Below are 24,051 nucleotides of genomic sequence, written 5' to 3' on the forward strand. Positions count from 1 at the left end.
CCATGTGTTGGTGCGCACCGACAGCACGTTGGTGGTCTCGTACATAAACCATCGGTGGTCTCGTACATAAACCACCAGGGAGGTCTGCGGTCGCGACCCTTGTACAAGCTGGCACACCAGATCCTTGTGTGGTCCCAGGGCAAACTCCTCTCATTAAGAGCAGTGCACATTCCTGGGCATCTCAATGTGGGAGCAGACGTTCTGTCGAGACAGGGGCCGAGGCCCGGGGAATGGATGCTTCACCCCGAGGTGGACCTGTTTGCGACTATAGAGTCAGCGCAATGTCCCCTCTGGTTCTCTCTGACTCCTCCAGCTCCTCTAGGACTGGATGCTATGGTGCAGACTTGGCCGAGGCTTCGTCTGTACGCTTTTACCCCTATCACTCTGCTCCCGGGAGTTCTGGCGAGAGTGCGCCAGGACTAGGTCAGTCTACTACTGGTAGCGCCGTTCTGGCCGGGCTGAGTATGGTTCTCGGACCTGATTTCTCTCCTCGACAGCACTCCATGGGAGATTCCCGTCAGGAGAGATCTTCTCTCACAGGCGGGGGGCACAATCGTCCACCCTCGCCCGGAGCTGTGGAAGACCATCCTCCAATCCAGAGCTCCCTCTATGAGGAAACTGTATGCCCTGAAGTGGACACTCTTCACTTCATGGTGCGGAGACCGCCAGCTCGACTCAGTTAACTGCCCGATTGGTACAGTGCTGGAGTTCCTGCAGGCCCATTTCTCTGCAGGGTTAACCCACTCCACCATTAAAGTTTATGTGGCGGCCATTGCGGCCTACCACGCTCCTGTCGGTGGTCAGTCAGTGGGTAGACACCCCCTCGTTACACATTTCCTCCACGGTGCGCTGAGACTGAGGCCGCCGGTACGTTCACGTGTCCCCACGTGGGACTTGGCTGTGGTGCTAGAGGCTCTTTGCAAGGCTCCCTTCGAGCCCATCGAGGAGATATCTGACAGACTCCTCACTATTAAGACTGCCTTCCTTCTGGGTTTTTCCTCTCTAAAGAGAGTTGGTGATCTTCAGGCCCTTTCAGTGGCCCCTGCCTATCTTGAATTTGCGCCCGGCATTGCCAAAGTTTTTCTCTACCCTCGAGCAGGGTATGTACCTAAATTTCCCTCTGTTACACCGCAGCCCATCGTACTTCAGGCCCTCTGTCCTCCTCCCTTCAGGGAGCCAGACCAGCAGAAGCTTAATTGTATGTGTCCAGTGCGAGCACTGGGCACATACATCCACAGAGCTGCCCTGTGGAGAAAGGCGGACCAACTGCTTGTGTGCTATGGTCTCCCTAAGAGGGGTCTTCCTGCTACGAAGCAGATCCTCAGTAGGTGGATAGTGGATGCGATTAACACTGCCTATGATTCCTCTCAGCTCCCCTCGCCGATGGGAGTCAGAGCTCACTCAACCCGAGGTGTGGCGGCCTCCAAGGCCTTCTTAGCAGGCGTGTCTATGCAGGATATCTGCAAAGCTGCTGGGTGGTCCACGCCCCTCACTTTCGTGAGGTTCTATGACCTCGATATGCGAGCCACTCCGGGCTCTTCTGTTCTCTCGTCCTAGTACACACTGGGCAGGGACTTGTCAGTCTGGCGGCGTGGGTATCTCGTTCCCTAAGCGTTTTCGGATGAAGCTCGAGTTCCTGAAGGGGAACGTCTCAGGTTTACGTATGTAACCATGGTTCCCCGAAGGGAATGAGATGCTGCGTCTCGAGGCCACACCTCCGGCATCCCTGCCAGCGCTTGCTTCATTTCTAGAAGCTGAAGCCGGCTCCGCCACACGTGCTTTTAAAGCTTCCTGGTCATGACGTACCCGCCCGTGACGCCTCGCCCTTCCATTGGACTGATTGTACAGATGATTCAGAGCACGGTCACGCTGAAGGCGTTCCCTAAGCGTTTTCGGATGCAGAGTCTCGTTCCCTTCGGGGAACCATGGTTACATACATAAGTGGGACGTTTTTAAATCTCATTAATGAAATAATCCACTCTCAGATGTCCCTATTGTCACTCTTCAGTTTGTGCTACCATCTGATTATTTTAACCCTTTACATACAAATCAACTGTACAGTCATGCATAATTTAGAAAAAAATAAATAAAATGGGCCGTACAGGTGTTTCTCACTTATATTTTGCCATATTTCTATTGTTTAGACTCTACTAACTAATATTATGGTTTGATGGTACTTAACTGATTTCTTGTTTGACCCTGATATTTGATTGACCAATCAGCATCTTTTGTGTGACTGACTAAGCAAATCACTGACAGATTTTTCATACTCAAAGTAAGGTCTACCATACGGTTGAGTCAGCTGAATCAGATAAAAATCCCAGATATCTTTGTTTTGATTGTGCCTTCAAAAACAAAGCTATAATTGTTCACTTCTTATATACACATAGATTTATATAAATAGATTAATTTATTGTACTACCCTGTTGTACTATTTATTGTACTACCCTGAACCACAAAACCAGTCTTAAGTCGCTGGAGTATATTTGTAGCAATAGCCAAAAATACATTGTATGGGTCAAAATTATCCATTTTTCTTTTATGCCAAAAACCATTAGGATATTAATTAAAGATCATTACTAATGAGATTTTTGATCAGTAATATGCATAACTAAGAAATTAATTTAGACAACTTTAAAGGTGATTTTCACAGTATTTTGATTTTTTTGCATCCTCAGATTCCAGATTTTCAAATAGTAGTATCTCGGCCAAATATTGTCCTATCCTAACAAACCATACATCAATGGAAAGCTTATTTATTCAACTGCTTATAAAATCTTAATTTTGAAAAAATTTACACTTATGACTGGTTTTGTGGTCCAGGGTCACTTATAAACATTTTAGACTAAAGGATTAACCATAGACCTGATTTGTAAGTAAACGATCAATTTCTTATCATGTATCTTGTTACTTGTGTTTTAACTTGTGTAAAATGTGTTTTAAACCTGTTTTAATACTAAACCATGATACTGAGCATCAATCTGCTCTGATTTCTGATCCTACTAAGAGCAGACGACATCCGGATCCATTTGTCACTTCTTAGAGAAGTGTGTTTCTTTAAGCTGAAAGAGAGCACCATTTCTACAGAACTTTAAGAATCTGTCAGTCACATGACTGAACTTAAGCTTTTTCCTATAAGACTTCAGAGAAAAAAAAAATACCATCAGCCTACAGTTCCTGAGCCGCACAGACCATTAAATCCAGAGCCCTGACCTTTTTTGTATCTTTCGAAGAATGTGTGTTTGTGTGTACATGTGCCAGTTTATGCTCAAATGTTCAGTAGACATGTATGAGTGTAGAGCAGCTCCTTGGTTAGATCTGAGATAATCCTCCTTCAAAATACCTTTTCCAGCTGAATGCGTCTCTCTTCTTCACAGCTCAGATTGTCAAAGAAACCTGTCTGCACATCAGTGCTCACAGCTGGGTGCCTTTTACATATGAGCTGGGATACTCTTCCAAGCTGCAATGACTAAAGCCTATATGTCTTTATTGTTTCAGAGTCACACTTGTCTCATTACTGATTAGCGAAGATAGAAAATGTCTATGAGTGTTTGCAGTTGCTTAGAGAAAAAGAGCTTTAACACAACACAATCTCCCTTAATGTACTTCCCTTTGTAACTAAAATTATCTTACTGTGTAAACAGAACAGCTAGTAACTAGATCTCACTAAATTGCATCTCAACACTTATTTAATGGTTATGCTCTTATAATTCTTATTTTTCATTTTATCTTTTTTGAGAGTTATTCCATCAGAACTCTCCTCATTTAATCTGAGATTAAAACGTTTTTATTGTAAAGAACTGGAATAGAAGTCATGTTGTCACTGCTGGTATTATTGTTCATTTATTATTTTTTTGTAGTTCATGACATTCATGAATAACAACAACAATAAATAGGACAAACAATGTTGATTTTGCCAGAATTAGGAAACAATCAATTCAGTTATAATTACAACTTCAATTTCAACTATAAACAGCTCTTCAGTAGTGTTATTATTCATCTAAATTCAAATCTGTTATTTGATAATGTCAAGCACATTTAAACTGATAGGATTCACTGAATATTAAGCCCCTTTAATTAATAATAAGCTATTTGTAAGTATTTTTTTTATTTATTGTTTTTAAATTATATGAGATGTTTTTAAAATAATCTGCAAAAATCAGATGACAGTTTTCATAAATTTTGTGCTATAACAACTGTGGCTGTTTGTATTTCACTGCATCATATCCGTACATGCTAAGATAATATCTAAATATGTTACAAGTTAGTTGATACACACTGTTCTTAATGGGAGCGTCTTCCTCCATCTTCCCCCATTCATCACCAACACAAAGGCCATAGAGAAACGAACAAATATGAAACTGTAATAGATACAGTTGTTTAGATTTTTCATGTGAAAGGTGGTGTACTGAACAAAGATCTAGGCTGGTATTTAGAGAGCTGTGTACACAAAACTTCCAAGAGAAGTTGCATAGATCTGATAAATGACTGCTTGTATTCAAAAATGATCATTGTGTTTATCATACGCTTCTCCATTCAGTCATAAATTGCTCTCACTCTTTGTCAATCATTTGTGAACTTCTCACTCTCCTAACAACAGCCAGTCAAACTGAGCCACCGGTTCACACATGACTAGCTCTCTTAGCCTTGGTTTGGGCTTTGCGTGGCTCTTTATCCCCGGTTTACCTTCTTCTGTCTCCATGGCTTATCTTCACAGGAGTGTGGAAGAGGCTGTGAGCCACTGCAGCTCCTCCTATAGAACATGCACAAAGCCATTCATTACGATGGCTTTACCCATCATTCCAGTGAAATCTGCTAGAGCTCTAGATGTAGTTGCTATGTATGTGCATGTGAGTGTGACCTAGACAGTGAGACTAATTAATTAGATGTTGTAAGAGGATTTTGACCATATTTTAAAATCTTGCACAGTTTCTGTTTTCACAATTAATGACAGAATTTGCAGAATTTGCTGACCATTTACTCGCCCTTAGGTCATCCGAGATGTAGATGAATTTGCTTCTTCGTGGGAACAGATTTTTTGAAATTTCACTTACTCACCAATGGATTCTCACCAATCCTCTGCAGTGAATGGGTGCCGTCAGAATGAGAGTCCAAATAGTGCATTAAAACATCACAGTAATGCACATATAATCTACATGACTCCAGTCTATCAATTAATGTCTTAAGTGGAAAGCTGCGTGTTTGTAAGAGATAAATCCATCATTAACTTTAAACTGTTGCTTCTGGCCAAAATACAAGTCTTCCAGTGAAAACGTGAATCCTATTTTGACCTCCCACATCAAAATCCACCAACATATTTGTTTAGAACTGTTTTCAATTGTAAGCAGTGTTTGATCTGTGCATATTTCTCTCCTGATTAAGACGAGAACAGCATGAAAAGCTGGACTCATATTTTGGTCAGACGCAACAACAATGATAGCTCTTCACTTCCCTTTTTTTTTCTTTCTTTTTTTACTTCAGTAATTGATTATTGAATATTGTGAGCTGTTTGGACTCTCATTGAAGGCACCCATTCACTATAGAGAATTCACTGGTTAGCAAGTGATCACAAAAAAAAAAAATTATAATAATTTTCTAAATATCTCCAAATCTGTTCCCATGAAGAAATAAACTCATCTAAATCTTGGATGGCCTGAGAGTGAGTAGATTTTTGGCAAATTTTCATTTTAAACTATCAAACTAGTTAATAAAACAAAAGCAAATTAACTGTGAAACAATATTGTCTCAACAAAATGATACTAGATGCTGTAAATATCATACTTTTATCATATCATACATATTTTAGCTACTTTGCTGAGTGCTGTTAAAATCATTTTTTCAATATTGTGTTAATGAATGCCAGTAGTATCCCGAAGCCAGTTAGCTCAGGATTCTCATGGGATATTTAAATCTATGAATTTATTTAAAATGCCTGTGCCCTTTGTTAAGATAAATAACCAATGAAATTCCTGAAACCCAAGGGAGAATTCCCAAGAAATGTTTAAATATCAAATTTTTGTTTTGTCTTTTTGAGCACAAAGAGAAAAGGGAACTTCTTGGCGCGTACAGCAGAAATGCTGAGATTTCCAAGTTGAATTTCTCCTTCAAATCATGGGTGAAATGGATCACAGCCAGTGAAAGATACAGGCCAGTCTGCCAGGGACGGTTAGTGTTTCTGCAAGACAAATGTCTTTATCTATTCTGTGTATTTCCCTCAAATGTCTCAACTTGTAGAGGAATTTATACTTTGCACTACTTGGACAATCCTTTGCCCTACAAGAAAAATCCATACTCTTTTATAAGTAGAATTTACTTGACCGAGAGTGTTTATTTTATCATTTGGTCAGTATAATATTTATAACAGATTTTCTGTCAATTAAAAAATAATAGGCAGCTGTTACCTTAAGGAACTACATGATTTAACCCTTAAAATTACTTTTGTTGGTGTAACCTAATTTTTCAGATTATTTTAATGATATGAAATCATATTATTGATCAATAAAACTGAATATTGCCTGATGAATGACATATCTGGCAAAACTTTCAGTGCACTGTAGAAAAATAGTTAGTAATTTTAATGGAACAAGTATTGATTGATTCTAAGTTACCATATGATAAAAATTATATTGTTCTTTAAAAGGCAGTAAATTCAATTTTCATGTAAAATATTGTTTGATATTAAACAATATTATATTGTTTAATATTAAACAATATTTTACATGAAAATTGTAAAATATTGGACAATATATACTGAATATAGTCCATAATTTAGATATGAATGTAAGTAACATGAAATACACTCAAAATGCAAAATATTAAATAAAAAAACATTATTGAAGTGAAATATGGTATATTCATTAATGGCCTCCAGTCAGTTTTGAACAACACAAATGTGACTCCCAAATGAACAATATTTCAATATTTTTTACAATATTAAACAATATTATATTATGAGCTGTTGAACTGTTTGTGTGAGGAGGATTTCTGGCTTCTCCCTTTCCCGTGCTCCCACCCACCTCCCCATGCTCTCCAGAGCCCCTGCTGGTTCCGACCAGCGTCCTCAGGGTTGGAGGTTCCCCAGTCTTCGCCTCCACCCTTCGAGACCCAGACTCCACCTTGGCCCTCCGACCCATCGGCTCCACCTTGGCTCTTGGCTCCCTCGTCTCCACCGTTGCCCCTCATTCCACCAGCTCCACCGGGCTCCCTCGTCCCTCCGGCTCCGCCTTGGTCAGTTGTCCCCCTGCCTACTCCACGGAACTCCACTCTTCCAGCTCTGCTTCATCCCTCCGTTCCTCTGGCTCCGTCGGGCTCCTCCCTCCCTCCGGCTCCACCTTCATCCTCTGTCACTCTGGCTCCACCGTGTCATTCAGGATCCCCGCCTCCCCCTCACTCGCCTGAGCCGCCGGCTCCGCCTCGCCTCGGTGTCACCCTGGCTCTGCGGCTGCTCAGCTCCAACCTGGGCTCCTACTCCACCGGCGTCATCTCCGTCAGTCGGCCCCCTGGTGTCGGCGGTCCCATCCCCAACATGGCTCCTCCCACCGTCGACTCCGCCGTGGGCTCCTCCTGCTCTAGGCTCCTTCCTGGTTCCTCCCACCCTCCACTCCCCCTTGGACTCATTTTTTGGACTGTTTTTGTTTATGCCTTTGTTCTATTGCCTGTCTCTATCCCACTGCATGCCCGCCTCCTGAACCCCCACCCTCCCTCCTCTGTTGGTCTGTTTTTCGGCGCGAGGACGCACCGTTCCGGGAGGGGGCGAACTGTCACGGTCCTGATCTGTTTTTGTTTAGTTATGTCTAGTCAGACTTCCTAGTTTGTTCCCATGATTATTAGTTAATAAGCTCCACACCTGTTTCTGTTCTCCCTTGATTGTGTCTAGCCTTTAAAGCCTGTGTTCTCCCCTGTTCCCTTGTCCGCTATTAAACGTTTACTTCTGTGTTTTGCTACTTGATGTTCCTGGATTTCCTGTTCCTTCTGTGAGATACTATTAAAAGACTATTATTTGTAAACCTGCCTTCGTCGTCCGCTCCTGTAGCATACACCCATAACATTGTTATTATCACAGTTGCTGGAAAGACAAATTTTTATGAACTTTATGTCATCATGTGGCCATCTTTTATACCACCTGCATCATTATCAGTGCATTTTACAGTAACAAACAGAATTGAATAGCTTATAGGTTGGTAATCAGTATTATATAATTTGAAGAAAAAAAAAATGGTAACCTAAAATGGTCTTATGAGTAAAATGTTTTATTCAAGTCTGACTTATTTTATTCAAGTAAACAATATTATTTAACATGCAGAACAAGCCTATGCGTTAACTTATGCCAACAAAAGTACATTTTATGGCTTAAATCAGATAGGGAAAAAAAATCTCTTTAAGATAACAATTGAAGGTCACCACTTTTTTCACTTTAAGTTTAACAATTTTTCCCAGTGAAAATTCAGAGCTGCAATCAGACTCAATCATTTCAAAGTCTGATTCCTGTCATCTCCCACGGCGGGAATGTATGCTGGAAAATGCCATGCAGCAATTGCAGCTGTGGAGTTCATGTCTGCCCAACGTTTACTTGATATCTTCTGCGGTGGAGTTCATCGGGTTTATCGTCTCAGAGGGGGAACGCTGGTAACACTGACCTAGAAACACATGTGCTTGTGAGCAGGTCTCACATGATGAGAGCTGAAACCAAATCGGTCTGTGGCTCGGATGCATGAGAAATGCAGACTACAAGAACGATCTCCTCAGGTTTGAATTAGAAAACTTCACGTTTCAAAAGCTGGATTTGAATCCCACTGGATTCCCGGGCGGATGAAACTGAGCTCTTTATTTATAACGTAGCGCAAACTGTAAGGACGTGATTTGCTTGCATCACACTCTCGGAGGGGGACGGGCCCGCGGCTGGGAGCTGTCCCGGGCAACATGGTGCTGAAGCCGCAGCGAGAGCAGCATCCTCCGGCTTTACTGATTATCGTCAAAACAACTCGTGTTAGATAGATCAGCACAACGCCTACCGTCGCATTAACCGCAACGCTTCACCACGCAGGAACCACTTCAGTATTTTACCAGCAATTTGATTCAAAGAAAGAAGGCGCTGGATGTGACAAAACGACGGACTGTGGATGGTAAAAATATTTCTTCATCGTCGAAAGCGAATCTGTTTCTTCTCTGGACTGATTTTCGAAAGACATGTCTGACATTACACGGGACAGTGAGCTAAACTGCCTTGGGATTTCTGCAACAAGGGCTGGGTGTTTAAGGAGATAGGCTGCCTGCACTAACAAGACGCTGGCACTTATATCTTTCAGAGGGGGACTTGTGCGGGATGCATTTGTAAGCGGTCGGACCTGAAACATGAGATGAACGCCAAGGACAATTGCTGGATAATTGGCAAGATTGTGGCTGGATTTGGTTTCACGCAACACACTTTGCGTTCACATTAACACCATTACACGGTAGTCGCATTTGGATGATGGCTAATAAGCGAGGAGGGTGTGAACTGGAGAATAGAAATTGTGTTCTGTTTGTATCGTAGACTTCAAATTGTTTAATTATTAGACAAACCAAGGCTGCCATTTGTTTGGCTCTGCTGACGAATAGCCTGCATTTCTGTTTTCCTGCTTTTGATGAATAGATGCCACTGGCAAGAGTACCTCAGGGTAGGAGCTCCTTTGTCAGAAGCTGTTCGCGGGAATCCCCGATATTTTTCGTTCAAATCAGGTTATTTGTTCGCAAATGTGCGATTTGAGTATTTGTAAGCCCAATTGTGAACACCCTCAGTATGACCCTGTAAACTGTTTTATTAGGTAACCTAATGTGCTTTACGTGGTAACATCTGAATCAACTAGTTTTCTTGAGGTACTCGAGACGACTGAATCAACATTAGGTTACGAACAGGGTTACTAAAGGGTTACCGCTTTTGACAGCTACTATTACACGTGCGTGCAATCGTCAGCTTCTCAATGGAAACACGAGCGCGATGATGTACTTCTCAGAATAATAACTGTTGAAAGTAAACACCTTCTCCGTGTCCAAACCGTCAGTTTGGGCGAGGTGAGCAGAAAGCGGTGTTGCTCACGAGACTGAAGACAGGTGTCTTTCCTCGTTGGAAACCAAACAGTAAGTTCTGTTATGTGACCTGCTGGAGTCCAGTAACAGATAGCCTTAGCATCATAGGCCGTTTAAAAACATAGACCGCCTTTCCATTATTCATTAGACGGGCACATGTTGTTGGCTATCGGTGTCATTGTATGGTGTTGGGGATTGCTGAGACCGATGCTGCGCCGCCAGGGCAAGCAGAAAGGCCGCTGTTGCGTCTTGTTCAGTGACCTGAAGGTTTTCCTACTCAGGCCACCTGCACCGTCGGCATCTCCACCTGCCTTCACACCCATGAACGAACTAAACGGGGACGGCAATGCGACGAGCAGCGCCACGGATAGCAACTCTTTAGCCAACGGGCATTATCAGCCGGTAGCAGGTGAAGCTGCGGACACACGAGGGAGCGAAGACTGGACTCATAGCGGGGTGGATTCGCCGAGGACGCTGGACTGCTGCAGCTCATCCGAGGATTGCTCTAAGGAGAAGCTGGACGAGAGGTTATCTCTGAACAGCTGCACGGACAGTGGAGTCAGGACTCCTTTGTGTCGGATCTGTTTTCAGGGCCCAGAGCAGGTAAGGAGTCCACGTGCAGCTACACTTTTGTGTGAGGTGAATGTATTGGGACTGTTTATTGCACCTATTTGTCCATACAGTATACTACACTTTGACAATTCCACCTGCTGTAATTAAAAAGTCTAGGTTCTGGTGGTGCCTAAGTGACACCTTGCAGTGATAAGTTCATTGCACTTTTAAGACCACTTAAAAATGTAATTACTGATGAAGAAAATCGAGCTGAAACTCTGACAGCAATTATTGTGTCACATTAAATGGATGAAAACAAAGATTTTCTTATAGAACATTTTCACAGGTCTTGCACTGCATGAATGTCTCTGCATATACAGTGGACTCAAAAAGTATTTGGACACTTAAGCTAAAATGTATGTGTGGCATTGCATTGCGTGATGAAATGTCAAAACAAGAGCCATGTATTTAAAGAAAGAAGTGCACGTTGCACAAAAAAAAAAAAATCAGTTGATATTCAAAATTACTTAGAAGTATTACTTAAATCAGACTTAAAAATGTATGACTGCAAAGTGGCATTTATTTTAAAAACAGAAAGCACAAGCTTTTCATGCAACATTCCACTATAAAAGATATACTGTTCAAAACAAAGACAAAAAAACGTTTGTCACACACACAAAAAAAATTTTTATAAATGTGACTAGATTACATAATTTAATATTAAATCAATGGCATTTATTTTGCAAAATGATAGCACATGCACATTTTAAAGCACAGTATCTCATAAGAGAAGTAGATAATACTGTTCAAAACTAATGCAAATAAATTTGGATACTTTCTTAGTGGACACTATAGGCATAGTTAAAGGGGTAGTTCGCCCAAAAGAAAATATAGCATTTTCTCATACGGTTCTAAATCTCATGATGTTCCAAATCTGTATTACTTATTGTATGACTTATATTTCAAAGAACTGTTTTTGTCCAATCAAAAAAAGTCAAAACATTGGATCCCATTGACTTTCATTGAATAAATAAAAAAGCTCTCACATTTTCAAAAATATATTTTTTAATTTTTAATTTTAATAATTTTTCCCACAGAAGAAAAAGGTCAGATTTGACTTCATAATCACCAAAAGTGCAGTTTGCAAAAGTAATGGGAAAAATGAAAGTGAAGGTAGTTTTGAGAAAAGCACTCTGGTCTAGCAATGAATTTCTTCCCATTACACTTGATATTTTGTTATCCAAATGTGTCTGGATACTGCAAGTGAGATTCCTCATCATTGCTGCTGTTCTTGAAGTGATTTGTACCATAAATCTAACTGTTACTCTGCCCCAGTGGTTTTATGACAGTGGCATTTATCCACAGCTAGGTGATTTGTTCTAATGGAATGCACCACATGACTGAAAGGTCAAGGGTTTGAACACAAAACATTGATCAAAGATAGAGCAGAACATTATATGACTGGCATACGGACACCTCTGTTGACCAGTTTGATATTTGGCCTTGTTTCATCTGTTTGTTTCGAGATCATATGCTGTAGGATAGTTTTGCATTTTTAGCATCAGAGAGTTTATTGCTCTCTCCTCTTTACAGGCCAATTTAGCCTGTAAATGCATGTGAAATTGTTTTATTTTTTCTTTCTCTCCCCCACGTTCTGTCACTCTCTCTCTCTCTCTCTCTCTCTCTCAGTTGTTTCCTGTCTCTCTCCTTTTCACTTACCCCACGTCTCTTTCTCTTTCCTCTTTCCATTAATGTGGGCTGTGGCAGAGTTGTGTGGCTGCGGGCTGATGGATGGGCCTGTGAGTGTAATGAGAGCTGTGTAGAGAACAGATGGGACTGAGGAGATTCTCTTCGCTCTGACTGAGCTGTGTATATGTCTCCAGTCCAGGCACACACTCCCTCTCTTTCTCACTCTCCTCTCCACTGTATGCTTTGACTTTTTCCAGCTGCCTCTCCCTTTTTCTTTCACTTTCAGAACCCCAAGGAGTAGATAAGGAATGTCTCCTGTTCCCCTAAACCCATCAGGGAGGGTGAGAACAGTTCCTCTCTTGTGTACACAAAACACGGAGGAACAATTACATACTTGGGAAAAGAAATGATAGTTTTCTCTTTCTCCACTCACTTCCTCTCTCTCATCCACAAAACCACTGAGGAAAAATGCCCTGGACCTCCTATGGTCTCATTTTAATCAGTGTGAAAACAAGAAATGTATTGTCACAGATGCTGGAGGTGATTTGAGTAGCATAAATCTTGCACCCTGTTGTGAGAAGCCACTTACATGGACATCATTTCACCTTCATCAGAGAGAATAATTGGGCAACATGCCCATGTTATTGGACAAGACACAGACTAAATCAGTTATTTAGAGTAGCATTATTAAACTGTATGAAGGGGACTTGTGTCTTCTTTGGTTTTTATACTTAGTTAAATCTTTCTTCTGTGTCTTTATAAGTAATTTGTCAGTCAACAATGAACCCAAAAGAATATTGCACACTTTGTGGTGGCATTCATGTGTTTATCTCGCAGCTTGAACACAATACTAATAACAGCCAATGGGTGGGAACATATTTGATGTTTAATTATTACTGGGATTTTGGACCAATAAGATTTCACAGTAAACGGGGCTACCAAGAGTGATACTGCAGAAATAGAAATTGACAAAATGCCCTGTGAAAATGCCAATACATTTTGGCCAAAGTGGTTTGGTCTCATTTTACCTAGACCAAAAAGACACATATATATCACTATCTATTACGTTGTTTACTAAATCAAAGAAATTTAAAGAGTATTTATAGAATAAAACATGTGGTGGAGGGGGTGGTTAGGTGTGAAAGAACTTTTTGTCTTCTGTACCTAACCTCTTCTAAATGTTCGCACATTCTTTCCTTCTATTCCATTTGCTCTTTCTCTCTCTCTTTCAAAATTAACGTTCAGTGCTTTGGTGTTGTAGAATGCTGACGATGTAAAATCCCTGTGTGACCCACATTAACATGTCATTGACATGAAACATGGTCACATCAGTGTTACCAGAAGAAATATAAAAGCTTTAATTTACAGTATTTTGAAAGTGTTGTTATTATACATCAATAGTGAAAAATAGCTGAAACTGACATAGTCAGCATGACTCAGATTCCTTTCAAATAATTTAATGCACAAGCAACAGTGAATGTAGATTTGTGTGGCCATGCTGTGCCTTTTTGTCACTCCAAAATGAGAGTCAGTGTCTGAGTAGTAGTGTCTGGGTCCTGAGTAGGCCTAAAGTTTGTTTACCTTTTACTGCAGAAAAAGTGACCAGAATAAATATCTCTAGCAAAAAATTAAAAAACATGCTTCAGATTTTTAACGTAGGCAAAGCAAGGCAAGGCAAGGCAAGTTTATTTATATAGCACATTTCATACACAGTGGTAATTCAAAGTGCTTTACATAAAAGAAAGTAAAATAGACATCAAAAATCAATAAAAACATGGAAATAAAAATAATAAAAACAAGGAATTTTAGAGATACGTAGAGAAAGAAGGCTGATGTATATGTGCACATGGATGATGACAGTTTGAGCTTGCATGAGAAATATGTTTTACAGCTGTACTTTGTTACAGCTGTACCCTTCATAATAATGGCAATACAGTGAGAAATGCCTCTCAGACAGCTGTGATGCCTGATTAGTGGATTAAACTTGGACTGTTTCAATACACTTTTAAGTAATATCACACTGGCAATAGTGTTGATAATCGTGTTAAAGGGGTCATATGATGATGCTAAAAATAACATTATTTTGTGTATTTGGTGTAATGCAATGTGTTTGTAACGTGGTGAGCATGACAACGGAGTTGGAGGATCCAAATGCAAGGCTTTATTAACAGACGTGGTCAAAACAGGTAGGGTCGAGCACCAGCAAACAGAATAATCCAAGGCAGAGGCAAAAGAGTACTCCAATAAATTGGCAGTGGCCAATGCAGGCGGCAATCAATCAACAAACAAGAAAACAGTCCAAAGATCAAAACACGGTTAAACTAGGAAACACGGAAAGGTAAACCCGGCAGAAAGAATCACTTAAAATTTGCATTGCATTACTCTTTTAGAAAGCACATTACACACAGTCCAATGCAAAAAGCAAAAAAACTGCACTTCTCTCTCACTGTCTCGCTTTTTCACCACCTTTCAAGTATGCTAATGACAGGAAATACTATTTATTTTATCGCCGCTCAGGGCCGTTTACAAGGATTCTCTCTTTCATTTCTCTCCCTCTCACACTGGCCTAGGCTTGCTGTCTCTTTTCCTGGTTCTCTCCTTATTTTCTGTCCCTTCGTGCCTCTTTAACTCACAAAGTCATGCATAGGTAGTGCATCCTTCTTATTATAAAACACCATGCTCGGTTCTTACCGAGGGCTCGTTTCTTTCGGCTCCCATTAATTGGCTGCTGTGTAACGCTGACCTAACATCCAGCGCAATAAATTAAGGCTGCGCTCACTGCCGAGGGCTGTAAGGGGTTATGTATATAGGATCAGCCATTCAGATTGTATTGATAGTTCTGCTTTAGTACCACAATTAGATAAAGTGGCCTCTTCTCCGACTCTGACGAGTCGCACTCTGATCTCCCATCACACATCTCTGCTGCACAACAGATCATTACAACCCCAAACCATCAGTGATTATGTATAATTAGTGTAGAACAAATCAAGTGAATATGAATTAACTCGACAAATAGATGTACATTCAATTCCAAAATCTCCATGTCCTCGGATTAGACTCATAATGCATGTCAAATGAAATCAGAGGGACTTTACGCTGGGAATTAGCTGCATTCAATTTTTAATGCTCTGCAGTATGGATATTTGATCACTGATGAATCAAGTCGAGTGAATCTGAATAGCAGCGCCAGCATTTGACACAGGTATCATAACTGATCATAACATCAAAGATGCAGATTTTCCCAAAGTTAATGTAATCTGTTTAGAACAGAGACTAGTGCTGAGATTAAGGCCTAACATGGTAATCCTGTTAATTGAAGTTTGTTCATGACGGATGAAATGACACACACATTCATACTGTGTTTGTCAACCTGGAGTCTCGTAAGAAAATCTAATCCTCTCAAAGAGAGAGGAAGTGACAGATCCAGCAGTGTAAATGGCCTTGACACAGAACATACAATACACATATAAACATAACAGTAATTGGATAACTGGGCCAATTACCAGAAGAGTGTGTTTTTTTAAGCAAAATCCAGCTGTTTTTACTTTGTAAAACATTCAGCTGCTTGTTGCGTGAATTATTGCATGAATGTGAATGCATACTTAAAACCTAGAGGTGTGTTCTCATTAAAACTGGTTCATGTAAAATTTTGAAATCCTTTTTTACTTATGGACTTTGACTTTTATACATATCTTTTCATGTTTAGGATGTTTAATACAGTACTATTCAAATGTTTTTTTATTTTTGTAATTAATACTTTTATTTAGCGAGGACACATTAAAAGGATCAAACGTGACAGTAAAGATATGTAATGTTGAACTTTCTATTTAAAGAATCCTTTTGATATTTTTCACAAAATATGAAGCAGTACAATGACTTGAATGTACAATGACTTCATTGTACTTCATTGAGTACAATGAAGAAGAAATGTTTCTTGAGCAGTCAATCAGCATATTAGAATGATTTTTGAATGGTTATGTGACACTGATGCTGAAATTTCAGCTTTGCATCACAGGAATAAATTACATTTTAATGTAGATTCACGTAGAACACATTTATTTTTAAGTTTAATAATATTTCACAATATTAATGTTTTCTTGTAGTCCTTTCAAAATCCCCCCCAAAAAATTTACTGGCCCCAAATTTGAATTATAGTGTAAGTCTAGTATTCTATCAAGGCTAGTATTTTATCATAGCAAAGATTTGGCCATGAAGATTTTCTTTTTAATACATTTTAAATGATTATTCCAGGTTTCGCTCAATGAATAGATTTCATAATGTAAATAGGGACCTTTTTTTCCTTTACAAAAAGTAGAAATTTGTGTTACAGTGAAGCAGTTAATGTAAATGAGGTCAATCAATAAATGTAAAAAAAAAAAACTCACTGTTTCAAAAGAAGTCACAGACATAAACAGTATGCATGTTAATTTGATTTTACATGGTTTCTACATCCAGTATCTATCTACAATGGCAATGTTTTAGCAGAAGAATTAATCTAAAGTGCTTTTCTAAAATTACAAGTTTCACATTTCTGCTTTAAAAACCTCCATTTTTGCGTAAAAAAAACAAAAAGCAATTATTTGTTGTGGTAACTAATGCGGTGAATGAGACATGAGACGTGGGGATCCATTTGCAAGGCTTTTATTCAGAGACGTGGTCATGTACACAAGCAGGGTCGAACAACAGCAAACAAGTATGGCATGGGCAAGACAGAGTAATCCTAGGGCAAGTGTGGGTCTTTGATCGGCGAACGATATCCAGAGGGTTAGAGAAGAGGGGTAGTCCGATAACCTGAGCAATAATCCAAACGAGGGATTACACAATCCAGGAGTGCGGTGGAGCGGAGGCGGAACAGGGGGAGGGACGGAGGGACGGAGGGCCAGGTCCATGTAAAGGTGCAAGACCTTGGGACTGAGGCAGAACAGGGCACCATGATGGAGCCGGCAGAACGGGCGGAGCTGATGACCACCATAGCAGATCAGACGGGTCCGAGGATCCCCACGGCAGAGCAGAAGACCACCAGAGCCAGACAGCCGACCTCCATGGTGGAGCAGACGGAGCAGGGGCCCACCAGTGCGGAGCAGACAGGGCAGAAGACCTCCACGGCAGAGCAGACAGGGCAGGAGCCCACCAGTGCCGAGCAGACAGGGCAGGAGATCTCCACGGCAGAGCAGGAGCCCACCAGTGCGAATGAGACAGGGCAGGAGAGCACCACAACAGATCAGAAGAGCACCACGGCGGATCAGGAGAACACCACAACGAATCAGGGGACCACCACGGCGGAACAGGAGAACACCGAGACGGATCAGGAACCCACAGCAGAGATTGGAGCCTAGGGAAAACTGAGACACAAGAGACAGACATAGCATTTACGGTCTCATGGACCGAGGCCGGGAATACAAGAAATACATCAACAGTTTCCCTGGCGCCCACTGAACAAGCAGACATTTCACAACCAGGCTCACTGACTGAGACTTGACAGGTAGACAGTTCATAATCAGGTCCATTGACTGAAACCAAACAGGCAGACAATTCAAAAATCAGGCTCATAGACTGAAACTAGACAGATTGACACTTCACATTCAGGTTCCTTAGAAGAGACTGGACAAACGGATAAGTCTGACTCAGATTTGACTGCAGAATTTAAACCAACATACAGTTCACAATTGGATGCATTGGCTGGTACTAAATTGGTAGACAGTTCAGTGATAGAAGCTGGCAAGACAGACAGTTTAAAATCATACTCATTTACTGGAACTGAACAGGAAGACAGTTTAAAAACAGGCTGACTGACTGAGACTGAACGGATTGGCAGTTCATAATCAGGCTCATTAAGGGAAACTGGACTGGCAGGTAGTTCACTAAAAGATTCATGGCCTAATAGAAGATAGACGGATGGCTCAAAATTAGATGAATAAACTGAAGCTGGATAGGTAGACATTTAAATAACTGATATAGGACAGACAGATAATTCATACTCTGAGCCATTAATAGAAACTGAACAGATGGATGGTTCAACAACAGACTCAATGACCAAATCAGGACCGACAGATAGTTCACCAGTCTTTGGCGAAGACAGAAGAAATAGAGCAAATAGAGATTTCATTCATGGTTTCGGAGTTCATAGCAGGCAGGGTTAAGTGTTCAAAGGTTACTTTTTTGGCTGTGACAAGGTTACTAGGGCACATAGCAAGTTCATTAGTAACAGGACCATTATGAAGTTTGCAGACAGAGTCCTTGACTGTGATTGACAAGACAGAGCTCATAGGTAGTCTCCTCGGCTGGATCGGGACAGGAGAAAAGTTCATAAGCGGCCTCTGTGGCCGGTTCAGGGCCGGACAACAGTTCCCGTACAGAGGGCTTTCAGGGCCGGACAACAGTTCAAGTACAGAGGGCCTTCACCGACGGCCTTCGTGGCCGTGACAGGACGAGGATTCGCAGATGGCCTCCATAACAGTGACAGGACAGGACGGGAGTTCAGGGACAGCCCTTCTGGCTGCGACAGGACAGACAAAGAGTTGGTGAATAGATACCACTCACACCTCCGAAGGTTCTGCAGCGGTCTCCACCACCTGTTCTACAGTGGTAACAGTCTCTTTGACCGTGACACGACAGGCTGAGAGTACGTCGCTGGGCGCCACCACTATACAAGGAGTTGAAGCCAGCACCGCTGCTTCGGGAGGTTCTGCAGCATGTACCGCCACCTCTGGAGAAGCGGCAGCGGGTGCCATCGCCTGGTGCAGTTCTAAAGTGGTGTACGCAGCCCAAACGCAACATTCGGACAGGGGAATTAGTGGAATTAGGGAATTAGGAAGAGGAGGGTTAAAGTGAGCTGGTTTGGGGATACCAGCAGCACGTGCAGACACCAGTGGAGCATCCCTCACACTGGATACCAGACTAGGATACTGAAGGACTGACCTTGAATATCTGGGTGTGGCAGACAGGACAAGACTCTGGATGATCAACTGTGACGTAAAGAGACTCTGGAAGATTCGCTGAGACATGAAGAGACTCTGGAAGGTCAGCGGAGACGTGAAGAAACTCTGGAAGGTCAGCAGAGACGTGACTTGCCTCGTGAAGATTAACTGTGACTGGACTTGACTCGTGAAGATTAGCTGTGACTTGACTGGACTCACGATGATCAATAGTAATTTGATCTGATTCATGAAGATCAACTGTGACTTGGCTGGACTCACAATGATCAATAGTAATTTGACCTGATTCATGATGATCAACTGTTACTTGGTTGGACTCACGACGAGAAGCTGTGACCTGGCTTGATTCATAACGATCAACTGAGGCTTGAATGGACTCATGATTGACCGCTGTGACATAATGGGCCGTTGTTATGTCTGCCATTTTGTGATCAGGCTCTGCTGTCGCCGCCGTTTTGTGAGCGCGCTCTGGTGCATCCGCCACTTCAGTCACAGACGCGGTATCACATTCCTCTATAACTATAAGGTTGACAGAATTGAGTGACATACTCCTCAATAGATGAACTCCCTGGTCTCAGGTCGAGCAGCTGGTCGAATGGATCCATACCTGGCCAGGGTTCCTTAGAAAAGCCGCTGGATCCTCGTGTGGTGAACGAGACGTGAGACGTGCGGATCCATTTGCAAGGCTTTCATTCAGAGACATGGTCATGTACACCAGCAGAGTCAAACAACAGCAAACAAGTATGGCATAGGCAAGACAGAGTAATTCTAGGTGTGGGTCTTTAAATCGGCAAACGATATCCAGAGGTTTAGAGAAGAGGGGTAGTCCGATAACCTGAGCAATAATCCAAACGAGGGATAAACAGAGTCCGAACGGCAATACAAGGGTTAATCCAAGATACACAGGCAGGAATCAGGAAACGAGACTATAAACAAAATAAACAAAATTTAGACTTAGAAAACACGGAAGGGCTCCGTAATGTAGCTATCACTTGGAGAGCGATAAACCCTAGACAATACTGGAACTAAACAAACACAGAATGGCTCGGTAAAACAGCTATCACTAGGAGAGTGATAAATGCAGACTAATACTCGGAGCTAAACATAAACACGGAATAGCTCGGTAAGGCAGCTAACACTTGGAGAGTGCTAAACAAAGAACAATACTCGGCAACTGGAACAGCATCTGAGTGTGTTTTATATAGTGAGTGTAATAGCTTTCAGGTGAAGTGGTGGAGTGATTGAGACAGCTGTGTGTACTTAGTGCAATGAATGATGGGAAATGCAGTCCAGGGTAATATTTAACAGTCTGTGTGGTGTGAAAGTCAATGTGATGGAGAAGTGACCTCTGGTGGCGAGCGAATGGAAGTAAGGAATGTGCCACAAAAGCAGAACCTCTACGGCAGGGGTGTCCAAACTTTGGGATTTTTAAAAATGATATGAATCTGCAAAAGTGGGCAAACTACGGGTGTTTTCATCCAGCAGTTGTTCCAAAATGGCTAATTTGATGCAATATCAGTAATATCCAATAGATAGCGCTGTAGCCTGTAGTACAGTATATAACCCCTGATTTACACTGTCCCGCCGCTCCTACAAGGCCACCGGAGCGGATCGCGGTCACTCCAGTCAATCCGCGGCACGTTTCAGAAGCGGCTCTCCACGCGGCTTTGCCAAAGATAGGTGCTTAGTCTATTTTTGACGGACACCGCGAATACAAAATAAAAAGTCAAAATAGCTATATACACTACAAAACTGGCACAATTGTTAATAAGTTACTTATTTTAAAAATGTGAAAGTGTTTGTTTGTTTTGAAAAATGCCTTGTATTGGAACTGTTTTAAAAATGCTCTGTAGACTTTCCAGTATCAGAACAAATGCCAGTGTTATCCCGTTATCCTCCTGCTCACGGGTGCTGTCATTTTGTGGGGAAAACATGAAAATAATTTGTCATTATCTTGCAAAGATGTTTTCTTCTATTTTCCACACACATTTTTATGAAAATGGATATAGTACTGTTTTTCTGGATTATAAATTGCGGTTTTTTTCATCTGAAACATGCTGCAATTTCCAAGGCGATTTATATAAAGCAATCAAGGTCAAGCGCAAAGCGTGCACATTAGGATTGGTAATGAATGAGAAAAGGCAAGTGAGTTTGCATTGTACATTTTTCAGCAACCACGCCGCTAGTTTCAGTTTCGCGTTAAATATTTAAGGCTGGGCGTTTATAATATATGTTTGTAGTGAATGCCACTATAATTTGTGTTTGTTTTTTACTTATATTTTCGTTCTTTTTTCTATTCTGAACACTGCTAAATTTACAGGACTTTTTTGTGGAGGGTGGGGAATATAAAAACATGTTTCTAATGTTTGTAAACATTTAGTTTATTTTACATTATTTCTGAATGAAATGATAAAATGTGTCTTATACATAGACTTGTACACCAATGCAATTTATCTGTGTGTCATAAAGTGCTCATAAAAATAGGTAGAGATGGTACAAGAAAAGAAATGCCATGTATGTACAAGTAGACATAGTACAGTAGTAAGTGAGTGTCAATTTAGAATAAAAAAATAAACAAAATCAAAGCTTCTTTTGTCATAAACATATTATGCGGCCCTTCACTTAATGTGGAAAACTTGATGTGGCCCTTGAGTCTACAAGTTTGCCCACCCCTGCTCTACAGCTATAACTATACAGACAAGTAAAGATGCATATACTGTTGAAACAGAGGTGTATAGGGCACTCATGACATATTAGGAGCTGTGGTGCTCATGGGGACCCAAGATCAAGTCTGATCTGGGTCATGTCCCGAACTCATTCCCCTCTCTCTCTCCCTCCACTTTTCTCTCAGCTCTCCACTGTCCTATATAATAAAGCAAAAAAGCCAGTAATTAAAAAATGCATATACATATACTTGTAAAATATGTATAAAATTCACACCATGCGAAGTTATTCATTTGTAATAAATAATTCATTTATAATAAATATGTTAAAGAACTTAATATCAAACTTTGTGTTTAGTAGAATTCATCAGAGGTTTATAGTCAGAAATGGTAATCTTTTCCTGGAATGACACAAACATACATCCACACACAGTAAGTTCAGTAACAACATCAGCAGTGTTACAGACAACAGTATGTAGTCTGATGACCACTGTACATTTCAAAAATGTTCTTTGGATGCATATGACATATTCCTAATCTGATTCTTACATTCATATGTGAACAGACATGTGGGGAAATATAAAATATACTGACAGATTAATTTCGGTATATTTGTAGTATTCTTACAGCTGCAATGGGTATCCAGCAGGTGGCAGTAGCCAGGAAGAGAACTCCCGAGGAAATCTAGAAAAGAAATAAGAATAAAATGGGTATGCTTTACGTTTAGCATTAATGACAGTATTATACTAAGCTCTAGTCGTGACCAGTGTTGGGAAGGTTAGTTTGGAAATGTAATAGGTTACAGATTACAAGTTACCCTATTCAAACTGTAATAAGTAGTGTAACTATTTCAATTACTTTATTGAAGTAACTGATTACATTTGATTACTTTTTGATTACTTTTCTAAATTTCTAACATGTTTTCAAATGTTAACATTTAAACCAGGCAGGGTTATCCTTACAGTAGCACTGATTACTCACTTTCAAAATCCTTCATCAGTTGAATTAAGATTTTAATAATTAAATTTTAAAGCACAGCAACCACAAAATCCAACTTTAACACTTCTTTTTACTTTGAGATCGTTCTGAGGTTAAAAACAGATTTAAAATCATAACAAGAAATAGTTTAATAGCCGTGATACTGTTTTTTAAATCAAATCTTTGCACAGCTTTGGCGGGAAGTACTGGCATCTAACAAAGCCTTGGAAAAAACAGTTAATCTTAAAAAATAAAGCATATACATAAACCCAAATAGGAAATAAATCAGTTATCGAATAAGCATATATCCTATTCCGTGTCCTAAACTCCTGAAACATTGGTGTCTCTTATTTTAGAGCAGTCAATGCAGTTTGGGAAAGAAATCAATTAAATCTGTATGTGTGAGTGAAAATATTCAGATGTAAGCCCCTTTGTAATCGTTAACATTTTCAAAAGTAACTAATTTAATTACCCATTTTTCTCAACAACAACTGATTACAGTTACATTAATTTTGTAAGTAAATTTCGTAATGCTGTTATATGTAACTAATTACTCTCCAACACTGGTTGTGTTCGCGCCTGTGAATGATCACTCAAATGATGGTGGCTAAATAAAAAACTTATCACACACTTATTAACCCCTTCCTTCAAGCATGTTACATATGTGCTTCAGCATAGCGAGAAATTTGACTCTTCTTCATGAAGGTAGACAGCTGTATTGAGCGTGTGAGGTATCACCCTATCATTATAGGCCTGTATCATTAATTTGATGGAAGTATAAACAGCTTCAAAACACATAAGGAAATGAATGACAGTAGCAGCAATAGCTCAGAGTGCCTAGACTGTCAGGACGGATAGAAACACATTACAGAATGTTCACACATTGCCAATGTGTCAGAGATAGCGAGGGCTGACAGAGAGGAGGTGACAGGTGGAACCTTGACAAGGAGAGGATGTGGAAACACTCCACCCTTTCATTCTAGAGAATAAATGTTTCTGATTTAATCTTGATGTTAGTGCAGAGTGGTGATAAACAGATATACTTTACATATAACTATTTTGAGATTATCCCATATCCACTTGGTCGATTAAATGTGCTGTATGTAGGATTAACCTACATACCTAGCGGTTGAAATAGGTATTGCAGTCCAAATTCAAAATATTGGAGA

At 40.7% G+C, this 24,051-nt stretch overlaps 1 protein-coding gene across 2 annotated transcripts in view; it reads left to right on the forward strand.

Annotated features, from left to right (window-relative positions):
* The first annotated feature begins 9,820 nt into the window (after positions 1 to 9,820).
* Positions 9,821 to 24,051, forward strand: part of LOC306873206 (E3 ubiquitin-protein ligase MARCHF4-like) — a 53,781-nt gene continuing 39,550 nt past the window's right edge. The window contains exons 1-2 of one of the 2 annotated variants that reach the window (XM_079422318.1): positions 10,025 to 10,116; positions 10,347 to 10,668. In XM_079422318.1, the coding sequence (XP_079278444.1) occupies positions 10,387 to 10,668 (282 nt within the window). In that variant the 5' untranslated portion in view covers positions 10,025 to 10,116; positions 10,347 to 10,386. Of the gene's footprint in view, positions 10,669 to 24,051 lie in introns of both variants that reach the window. The other variant, XM_079422317.1, reaches the window with a different exon arrangement.

This window comes from Barbus barbus, assembly GCF_936440315.1.
Source record: "Barbus barbus genome assembly, chromosome: 7".
Lineage (NCBI taxonomy): Eukaryota > Metazoa > Chordata > Actinopteri > Cypriniformes > Cyprinidae > Barbus > Barbus barbus.